Below are 11582 nucleotides of genomic sequence, written 5' to 3'. Positions count from 1 at the left end.
TTGACTTTTTATTCATATTGTGGACGACATGTCATGCTATGATTGTTTATTAAATTTTTAGGTGACATTACTAAATAACCGATGGTGAAGTGATTCGCACTTTGGTCTCCGATGCAAGAGTTCATAAGTTCGATCCCATCCTGGTTATTTCCCTTTGTGATTTGCATGTTCTTCCACGACCTGACATTTTTTGACGAAATGCTATAGTATGACTTTTTTATCATATTTTAGACGACATGCTGTATTATGACTTTTTTTTTAATCATATTTTGGATGACATCCTATAGTAGGACTTTCTTTTTCATATTTAAGACAACATGCTACAGTATGACTTTTTTTTTATCATATTTCGGACGACATGTTATAGTTTCCACCATAGGAGAGAAGGGGGAGAGGATGGAGAGAGGAGGGAGCTAAGAGCGGGAGAGGGGGAGGGTAGGAGGAGGAGGAGGAGATTTGTCAGCTTCCTGTGAGTCAGTGAAACCTTCATCCAGACTTCGTCCAGGTTTCCACGGTGAAATCCCAAATGTTCACGTACCTGTGGTCACTAAAACGTGAGGAACTCAGGTGTTGATGTTGATAAAGAGACGAACGTTGGAACACTTCCTCATGAAGGTTGTTGCTTCCTGCTGCTCCATGAACATGCAGGAATTATATATATTTGTAAATATAAATCAGGTAGAACTTATAATTAAAAACAGTTGTTCCTCAACATACCTGCCTGGAACATCCACGGTACTGTTGAGTCTCTCTGAAGCCTCACATCCCTGCTGGCTGACTGGGAAAGGAAAGGAAATGCTTTCAGAAGAAACACCAAACTATGCAGCTCATAATATGATACTCTGATAATAGAAACTTCAAAACACCTTCAAGTTGATTATCAAACACACATGATGCTAAATTCAATCTACGACAGAGAAATACACGTTAAATAAATGACTCTTTCACTCCATGAATGCTTTGAGTTCCAGAAAGAGGAAATTCATCTCTAAGATAATAATAATGTCATTTTACGTGAATAATAAACTGTCGTAGAAATACGTTTTCTGTCATTCAAACAGTTGTGAGTGTGCTGATGTTATCTAGAAAGCTCCTTTTAGTAAATAAGTGTATTAAAACTAGTGTAGTAAAGTAAGCAGCTTACTGGATAACAAGCCATCAGCAGCAGAGCAGTGACTGTCTGACATCAGGGCGGCTAACATGAGCTCAGGACAAATGATAGCTGGCTTCAACTGGAGTTCACCAATTCATGGTGAAACTAAAGGAGCTTTAAGATCATCATGATTTTAAGATCTGGAACTGACGTGACACAAAACTCACATGACCTCAGAGGTGGTTGAATCTCCATCTTCTGCTCTTTTTAAATCCCTCCATTGAACTTTTTGTTCTCGGCTCCACGAACACGACTCAGAGAATTCTTTGGGACCGACTGAAAATGGCCGCCCTCCTCCACCACGGTGAGGGTCCATGTGAGCCGCTGCCCGCTGCTCTCCGACACGTTAGCTCTTAATCCGACATGAAGGATGACGCTGTCAGTCGGAGATCATCGATGAACCGTTCAAACATCACGTTAGTAAACTGGTGAAAGTTTCTAGTGAAGTTTGAAGTGATGGTGAAACATCAGTCCCGATGTGTTCCTCTCGCTGCCGAACTTCGTCTGAAAAACGGGGATTTTCTAACTTCTTCCTTCGTCGGTAAAACACAGTTTAATTTCATTTGACCGAAACACCATCTGAATCTGTCCTGACCTCAACTGTCACTCGGCGTGTGTTCAGTCCGTCACATGTTCTGATTTAAAGCAGGAAATATCTATTTTTCTGTCTGCTTTGATGAACTGAATCCACCTAACAGCTGATAACAACTAAAGTTTTATAGAAATACAACTTCCAAAGGTTTTCCTGCGCGCGCTCCTGTCGTTAGCCCCGCCCCTCTAAGAACCCGGTAGGTTACCAAGAAGGTCTCTCTGCTTGTCCTGATTGGCTGGCAACAGATTGACACCTGACCAACCAATACGGTGAGGACACGAGAGGTTCAAGGGCAACTCAAAACTGTAGGACACTTCAGGACTTTTCCAAACTACACTTCTCTGCTGATGAACACAAATGCAAATTCACTGTTACAGAATTACAAAGAAACACATGTAAACAAATTAGCAGGACGCTACAAGTGTTTATGGACATATTTGAAACATGCAGAAGGAAGTTAAATACTGCAGGTATTTGAGTGAAACTCCACCTTTATTTTCTAATGAATGAGGGATTATTTTCAGATGGACCTCCAGAAAACTAATAAGAAGGAGTGACTTTAGCTAACAACACCGAGATAACTCCTTAGAACACATTTATTGAATTTCATGAGAAGTTGAATGGGAGTCGATGGAGCCGGAGGGTTTTTAGAGACAACCTCTAGTGGGACTAGAAGGTACCTTATCAGTACGGTACTATAAGTAAGGTACTGTAATTATTTGTAAGGTACAGTTAAAACTACTAGAACCTCACAATCCACCATGAACTGCTTGAAGAAACACCAGCTCAGGCTGTTGGAGTGGCCCTCAGGGGCCCCTGACCTGAACATCACTGAACATCTGTGGGGAGATCTGAAACCTCCTGCAAGATGGCCTGAAAATGTCTCCGAACTCGAGGGGAAAAACTTTTACACCTCATAAATCCTGTTGAAATGTTTTCTGTCTTTCAGTTGATGAAATGAAACGTGACCGTACTTAGATATTTGAAGAAAGGCTCATTTAATGTCTGTTTGCTGTAGAGGTTGTTTAAGATGTTGTTTGAACAAACTATGTCCAACCCTCTGTAATATCACTGAAAGGTTCAATTATTGTAAATAATTCACATTTCTATCAGCTGACAATAATTGTTGAACTTAACCTGTTTCTGCTGAATCTACAGTTTGTTTCCAGCTGAAAGAAGTTGTTCATGAATGAAAACTAAAATCTGTATCAAGCAAATGCAGCTTTTAGAATTATTGACAATTTATCAGCTCCAAATATGTGAAATTAGAAGTTTATAAGAGCTTCTGTTGGTTTGTTATCAATAAAAGTAAAAAGTCTACTTTTTAGTAGTTGATTTTTTATATTTTAACCACGATTTAAAAAACATGACCGATCCCCAGTATTACCATCTTTACACTATTGTTTTACACGTACTCATGTTTTTGACTTACAAAAGAAAATTAACACATAAAATAACAATAATCTCATTTTACATGAGTATTAAACTGTTGTAGAAATACGTTTTATGTCATTCAAACAGTTGTGAGTGTGCTAATGTCATCTAGAAAGCTACTTTTAGTAAATAAGTGGATTAAAACTAGTCTCGTAAAGTAACCAGCTTACTGGATAACAACCTGAACCTCGACAGATAAAGATTTTTTTCGCTACAGCAGCATTATAGATGCAGGAACAGCAATCAAATAACAGAGTAAAAATATTAAATACTAAATATAAAAATGCACAATAAATAGAATAAAATAGAATAATATTAATTAAATTAAAACTAACTAAACAATAGTACAAGTGTTGGGGTTTCGACCCCTGAGAGACTGGTGTAAAGATGAATATTGACCACTACAGGGTTCCGGTCAGAGAACACAGACATCTGATTGTTCCACACCTTACTGTATTGAGTTTGGCATAGAGTATTATAATTTGGGAGACAGATGGAAAGATGGAATGATTGACAGATAGAATGATTGACAGATGGATGGATTGACAGATGGAGTTTCTGAAATAAACACAGAAAGCGAATTACAGAACCGAATTATCATCAATAGTTAACATTAACTAAGCATTAATACACATTCACAGGAATACAGGCTCGCCAGCCAGATTAGCCACTTAGCTCAGCGTTGGGCTATTATTTGAACGGCTAATTGCAGAACAAACTCTTACCAACACCAAATGCACTTAAGAGCATAAGTACAGCTATAAACGGAACCATTTTACCACATAAATCCAAAGTTACAGTACTATGACTTACATCATCAATGACTCGATCTGACTACACTGTCGGTTCTGCGTAGCATATACGATTAGCGCAACCGGAAGCGTAAACAGTTCGCGGCGTCAAAATAAAGTTTCAAGATAAGAGCGTCGTAACCGTTTTGTCTCTGTCCGTGAAGAATTCGCAACATGTATGTAATTACTTCCAGTAAATGCTTTCACTGAGGAAACATCACCACATCACTCTTGAGATTATTTCTCCCGTTTTCAGAGGCGTACCACTAAACATCAGCAGATTCTGGAAACCTGCTGCAAGACCGTCTGAAAATAACTTTTACACTCCTCATGAATCCTGTTGAAATGTTTTCTGTGTTGATGAAATAAAACGTGACCGTGCTTCAATATTTGAATAAAGTTTCATTTCATGTGTGTTTTCTGCCGGGTTGTTTAATATGTTGTTAGAACAAACTGAGTCCACCCCTGTGTGATCTCCCTGAAAGGTTCTGCTTCTGTTCTGCTTCTTAAAGTGAGAAAACCAACAGCGACAGGGTTTCTTTGAAGCGACCAAAACCAGGATGTTTTTTTGACCGCTTGGTTTCTGGTTCCTTAACGTAAAGCACCTTGTGTTTTTATATGAGATGCAAACGGCCACGTTGAACCAATGAAACATGAACTTTGGACGACAAGCACATGCAGCACGGTAAATGTTTCGCCCAATCAGAAGGCACGGCTGACTGTGGTCACCACCGGTCCGAATTTAAACGACAAAACATCGGAACTGCTTATAATCTTCATTTAATCAAATACAGCAAATGACCTTCAATCGTCTGTTGTATGAATGTCTCTAAAGAATAAAACCCATGAGCCTGGATCAGTGAGATGCAGGCAGACGTCTCCTGGACACATCAACTGAAAACTGCCTGACTGGAACAAAATATGAAAACGATGCAGAATTAACGGCATTGAAAACGTTAGAAACCGCAAAAACAGGGAAGTTCCCGACTTCCTGTTTCTCCAGAAAAACTGATGGTGAAACTCTCTCGGCTCACTGCAGCGATGATTCAGTCGGGTGTCAGCTGGAAGAAGGAGAGACGCGGAGGTATAAACGTGAGACTCTTCAGTTGTTCTGCAGGACGCTGGACGGACGAGAGGAGGAAGGTGGACACGGACCTCAGTGACATCACACACAGGTGAAGGACTCTGATCTCTGAATGTTGTGAGCTGACTCGAGGTCTGATGACGCTTAATGCAGGAAACTAACATCTTAAATCCGACTGTTTCAGTGGCTGTTGCACAGAAATGTCTTCATTTAATTTGTGTTTGACTTCTCTGCTTTTTAATTGACCGCAGCGAGAGTTCATCTACATCTTCATCGTCACCATGGGGATGAAGTCGATGTTGTTCTTTGTCGTTCTGTGGACCGTTGGAGGCTGTGAAGTTGGAGGTGAGTCGTCTGGGGGGTAGAGTAGAAACGTCTGCAGCGACCTAGAAAAAGAAAAGCACCTCCGTTTCTGTTCATCCCAACTTCAAACATACTTTTCCGAGCTCTACGTTGAAGTATAGATCGGCGGTAAATCTCCACAGCTTTTCTTCTTGTGTTTTCAGATCTGTCAGGGAAGCAGTTCAGTTTTCCCAGTGACCCCCGGGGCGTGAACCAGCCCCACGTTGTCCTTCACACCAAAGTGGCCTCCATCTCCACCATGACCGTCTGCCTCCGCTTCTTCTCCCAGCTGAACCGGATGCAGGGACTCTTCTCTCTGGCGACCCGGAACCACGAGAACGCTCTGATGCTCAACAAGGACGGCGACGGATCGTACAAGGTCCACGTGGCCAGCGAGTCCTACGTCTACGAAAAACTGCCGACCAAGAAGTTCGACTGGAACTCGGTCTGCTGGACCTGGGACTCTGGCACCGGGCTGACCCAGCTCTGGTTGAACGGACTTCGTACCTCGCAGAAGCTGGTGGGACTGAACTACGTGGTGAGAGGAGACCTGAACATTGTCGTCGGTCAGGAGCAGGACGAGTTTGGTGGAGGCTTCAAAACCAACGACTCGTTTGAAGGAGACATCACCGACCTGCACATGTGGGACCACGTCGTGTCCTCGTGTGACATCCGGTCCTACATGAACCAAGGCTCCTTCACACCCGGGAACCTCCTCAGCTGGAGCCAGCTGAACTATGAAGTCTTCGGGAACGTCTTCATCCAGGACGCCGACTTCAAGGAACCAATCTGTCAGTGAAGTGGACTTCATGTGGAACGACACTGACGGCGTCACGTTTAGAATATGAACGTCATGAATACGTGATTTTAAACTGTTTCTGCTCTCAGCTGTAACAGAAAATAAAAACTAAAGTGCTAACCTACGTCGCAGAGCAACAGACTATAATACTCTGAAATATGATGATTTATTTCTGTCTTCTGTGTCCTGTGTTTTTTTTCTCTGCCAAATCTCAACTGAAAAATCAGAGACATGAATAACAGTCAGACAACACTTTGAACTGTGGTTTCAACTTCAAACATTTACATCGTAAGAAATACTGACACAACTGAGGGCAAGTCTCAAGCATCTTAAAGAAAAAACATCTGAGTTGAACCACACAGTTCAACAACACCTGCCCCTCCTCCACCCTTCCTCCGTCCCAGGTGTCCCAGAAGACTTTATATGAAAGTGGATGTGACTTTCTGGTTGCGAAAAATGAGGCTGATGTAGAAGTGCCTTAAACTGCAATACCACAGAGTGCCACTAGAGGTTGGCTCCAAAAAGTGCGGTCTCTGTTCAACTTCTCTCATGAAATTCTCAGTCAATAACATTTTTCTACAAGTTGTCTGTATGAAATTTGCTAAATTCACTCTTCCAGATTTTTGTTCTGGAGGTCCATCTGAAAATAATCCGTCATTAATTACAAAATAAGCTTCAAAAACTGTGTTTTGGGGGGCATTTCTGTTTCATTGACAGGCCTTTGGGGCAGTCAGGTTATAGCTATCGGTGGGTGGGCTGTAGTATCGTTGGGTGTCCAATCAGATCAGTCAGATCCACTGCTGGCTCCTACCCCAGCTCGCTCAAATATGGTCACTTCCTGCTTCAAACCACTCCGAACTAGCAAAGATGGCGCCGGCCAAATTCTGAACTGGAGGCTTCATAACGGCCGCTCACAAACCAACGGGTGACATCACTGCTGGTTGCTGCTTGGGTGTCCCCCAGGGCTTGGTGCTCGGTCCTCTTCTATTCATCCTCTACACGCTGTCCCTTTGTAACATCCTACATCGTCAGGGCCTCCACTTCCACTGCTACATCGGCGACATCCACCTCTACATCTCCTCTACATCCTTCACCGCTGCACCTCCCTCCACCCTGACTAACTGTCTCTCTGACATGATGTCATCAGTGCAAACCAGCTCCCTTGAACTAAACTGTGATAAATCTGACACCACCATCGTCGGACTCATCACTCTCTCCACCCACCAGGGGTCCTCAGTCTCTCTCTCTCTATGCCCGGCCTCCTTCCTGCCACGCCCACCTCACCTGCATTCAGCTCTCCAACCTGCAGCCACTCTGCAGTCAGCCCACAAAGTGGACCGGCCCAGTCCGGTCTGCACATTCAAAGACTTTGAGGTGACTTTCCGGTGAGTCTGTGAGGGTTTAGGGCTGTCCCGCTGTCAAATCATCAAGTCCGTGAGGGCTCTAATGACGACTTTCTGTGAGTCTACATATCTGCAGACTCTCCTGAAGGACTCTCCCATCATTCGTAGTGAAATTGTGATGTGTAAATCGTGGTTGTCGGGTTGTCCCACCCACACAAACTGTAAACGAACCAAGCATGGATGGTGTAGAGAAAAAGTCTTGACAGAAGCTGGCTGCTCGCTGCTCTGGTTATTTATAGCACTTTTCAAAAATATTGTTTGGTAACTTCAAACAGAGGAAGTGTGGCACTCTTTCTTGGCAGATCTACTCCCATTCTGACACGGCTCGGCCCAATCTCCACCTAGAGGCCTAAAAACCAAAACCCTCACGGTCTGAACTGATGTCACGTGTGTGCTCAAGTGAATAAAAAGGTTGTTAAAGAAAAGTGTTTGGGATTAAAAGTCCATTTAAAGCAGAGACACCTGGAACCAGGACTGAGGACCAGATTTCAGGTCCCTAGCAGGAAGAACAGGCTGCTTTTTGCCTCATAAAAAAAAAAATCAACGTGTCCAACATATGTGTATGTGGTCCAAATTGCTGCTGCTTCATCTCATGTCTCTGTGCTGATCTTTGGTTGGTTTGTCAGCTCCATCTAGTGGACAGACAGCAGAGCTGCATCATGTGATCTTGGATTTCTCTGCCACAGGTTAGACTGGTTCTGACGTCACTCTGATGCTTTTAGACTGGGACTCTGAAGTTATGAGGAAGTGACTCACTTCCTGCGTCCTCAAATCAAACGCTCTCAGACACCAGGACTGACGAGGGACAACAAGCAGCTTCTTCTCTCCGAATCTTTCCTCCACACACGAAGGTGGAAAGATTCTGGAAGTGGACCTGAAGTCGAGCAGGTGAGAATTCTCCCAGAGAAATCTGTACATGTCTGATGAACTCTGACCTCACCGTGTTGGATCACTGACTGGACCCTAGAAATGTTTCCTGATGTCGATCGGCTGTTTCAAAACGTCTCCTGGATGCTTGTAGGTTTAAATATTGTTTCAGGATTTCTGAGTTAAAGAACATGACTTCAGACTGATTTCCAGGATTGTTGTTGGTGATTACCTGGTAAAGTGAACATCAGTCTGACTGTAATCTGATCTCGAGTCTTCAGTGAAAACATTCAGAGAATGTCAGAACTGGTTGAACAGCTTTGATCAACTGTAAACAGAAGAGCATTTATTTTAACCTTTTAATACCTGCAGTGTTCAACCAGCTGTCTTACAGCACTGAGACACTCGGTTTCACTCAACACCTGCATCACTAACATTTTGGGGAGGAAAAGTTATTTTAACATTTTTATGACGTTGTCGCAGCAGATTTTGAGGATATTAATACATATTTTGTGGATGCACAAATTCTAGAATTATTGATATATTTTCTGGGTCAAATTTGAAAACATCAAATACATTTGGTGTTCAACATTCTGGATTTGTGGAGGAATCTGGGGCGCTTTAACCAGTTTTAGACTCGTCCTGTTCAGGGCTCAAAGGTGTCTGTCAGTCCTGAGTTTTAGAGCCATGTTACAGACAGTGATGAGAACTAATGTGTCCTGTGCTGTGAATGTTGTTGTACATACTGAGCAGGTTGTTGTGTTTGTGTGAAGCTGTGGGCTCTAGTATAGATCAGTGGGAGGACAGAGAGGACAGAGTCCGTCCCTCTAAAACCACTGAACTGTGGTTTGTCAACTCCATCTAGTGGACAGACAGCAGAGCTGCATCATGTGATGTTGGATTTCTCTGCCACAGGTTCGACTGGTTCTGAAGTCACTCTGATGCTTTTAGACTCGGACTCTGAAGTTATGAGGAAGTGACTCACTTCCTGCGTCCTCAAATCAAACGCTCTCAGACACCAGGACTGACGAGGGACAACAAGCAGCTTCTTCTCTCCGAATCTTTCCTCCACACACGAAGGTGGAAAGTGTCTGGAAGTGGACCTGAAGTCGAGCAGGTGAGAATTCTCCCAGAGAAATCTGTACATCTCTGATGAACTCTGACTTCACCATGTTGGATCACTGACTCGACCCTAGAAATGTTTCCTGATGTCGATCGGTTGTTTCAAAATGTCTCCTGAATGCTTGTAGGTTTAAAGGCAAGGCAAGTTTATTTGTAGAGCACATTTCAACAAGGCAAATCAAAGTGCTTCACATAAAACCATTAAAAGCATCATAACATAAGGCAAAAGAAAAGGACATTTAAAAACAATTAAGAACAGTGATTAAAACATTAAAAACAGTCATTAAAACATTAAACTAGCTAAAAATAGAAAAAAGTGACAGTACAGTTTAAAAAAAATTAAATACAGTAATAAAATGCAGAAATGCAAGAAATGAATCAACATCCTTGAATCTGGTTCAATTAAAGGCAGCAAACAGAAAAGTCTTCAGTCTTGATTTAATGGATCTGAGAGTCTCAGTAGACCTGCAGCTTTCTGGGAGTTTGTTCCAGATATGTGGAGCATAAAAACTGAACGCAACTTCTCCATGTTTAGTTCTGACTCTGGGAACAGGAACTAGACCAGCAGATGACCTGAGGGATCGGGATGGTTCATAAGGTCGCAGACGATCAGAAATGTATTTTGGCCCTAAACCATTCAGTGCTTTATAAACCAACAGCAGGATTTTAAAGTAAATTCTTTGTTGGACAGGAAGCCAGTGTAAAGACCTCAGAACTGGAGTGATGTGATCCACTTTCTTGGTCATAGTGAGGATTCGAGCTGCAGCGTTCTGAATCCGCTGCAGCTGTCTGATTTACTTTTTACAGAGACCCTTAAACACACCGTTACAGTAGTCGAGTCTACTGAAGATAAATGAATGGACAAGTTTTTCCTAATCCTGTTGAGACATAAATCCTCTAATCCTTGATATATTCTTCAGGTGATAGCAGGTTGATTTTGTAATTATCTTGATATTGCTGTTCAGATTGAGGTCTGAATCCATAACTACAGATTTCTGGCTCGGTTTGTGGTTTTTAACATCAGTGACTGAAGCTGAGTTCTGACTTTCAATTGTTCATCTTTGGCACCAAACACAATTACTTCTGTTTTATCTTTGTTTAATTGAAGAAACTTCTGGCACATCCAGTTGTTGATTTGTTCAATGCATTTACAACCCTTGTATGGGATTATAGTCCCCTGGCGATATAGTGATGTAGATTTGTGTGTCGTCTGCATAATTACGATAACACACTTTGTTGTTTTCCATAATCTGAGCCAGTGGAAGCATGTAGATGTTTAACAGAAGAGGCCCCAGAATTGAACCTTGGGGAACACCACATGTCCTTTTAGTCCGCTCTGTTGTGTAATTAGCTGCAGACAAAGTATTCTCGCTCCTTCAGGTAGGATTCAAACCAGTTTAGTTCTGTGCCAGAAAGTCCAACCCAGTTGTCTGGTCTGTGTAGTAGTATGTCGTGGTCAACAGTATCAAATGCAGCACCGATATCCAGTAATACTAAGAAGTGGATGTTGTTGAAGTCCTGTGGTGTTGTCGACTGGAAGACATCAAAACAGTTATTTACGGCCAAGAAGTTGTTCAGCTGTTGAAAAACAGTTTTTTCAATTATTTTACTTAAAAATGGGAGGTTTGATATTGGCCTATAATTTTTCATTGTTGCAGTTCTTTAGGAGTGGTTTAATAACTGCATTTTTTAGGGCCTGTGGGAAGACACCTGAGAGAAAGGATGTGTTTACTATTTGTAAAAGACCAGTGGCCATGCAGTTAGAAATATTTTTGAAAAAGTGTGTTGGTAGAATATCCAATAAATATTGTAAAGAATTTCTCTGAGTTAAAGAACATGACTTCAGACTGATTTCCAGGATTGTTGTTGGTGATTACCTGGTAAAGTGAACAGCAGTCTGATTGTAATCTGATCTCGAGTCTTCAGTGAAAACATTCAGAGAATGTCAGAACTGGTTTGACAGCTTTGATCAACTGTAAACAGAAGAGCATTTAT

At 42.1% G+C, this 11582-nt stretch overlaps 1 protein-coding gene and 1 long non-coding RNA gene across 2 annotated transcripts; one reads left to right on the top strand and one right to left on the bottom strand.

Moving 5' to 3' along the window:
- Positions 1–348: 348 nt before the first annotated feature.
- LOC138212334 (uncharacterized) lies at positions 349–1844 on the bottom strand. Its single transcript, XR_011179429.1, has 4 exons — positions 1321–1844; positions 718–778; positions 539–629; positions 349–413 (listed from the first exon to the last, which is right to left on the bottom strand). It is a non-coding gene; the product is annotated as an uncharacterized lncRNA (long non-coding RNA).
- Positions 1845–5020: 3176 nt separating this feature from the next.
- LOC138212318 (mucosal pentraxin-like) lies at positions 5021–6372 on the top strand. Its single transcript, XM_069172642.1, has 3 exons — positions 5021–5145; positions 5306–5399; positions 5561–6372. The coding sequence occupies exons 2-3, from the start codon at positions 5336–5338 to the stop codon at positions 6193–6195; spliced, it is 699 nt and encodes a 232-aa protein (XP_069028743.1). The 5' UTR covers positions 5021–5145; positions 5306–5335; the 3' UTR covers positions 6196–6372.
- The last annotated feature ends 5210 nt before the right edge of the window (positions 6373–11582 follow it).

Source organism: Embiotoca jacksoni, unplaced genomic scaffold (assembly GCF_022577435.1).
Source record: "Embiotoca jacksoni isolate LCO1_2020_lvr unplaced genomic scaffold, fEmbJac1.0.p SCAF_54, whole genome shotgun sequence".
In the NCBI taxonomy this organism is placed as follows: domain Eukaryota; kingdom Metazoa; phylum Chordata; class Actinopteri; family Embiotocidae; genus Embiotoca; species Embiotoca jacksoni.
This window is presented reverse-complemented; position numbering and strand designations above follow the sequence as displayed.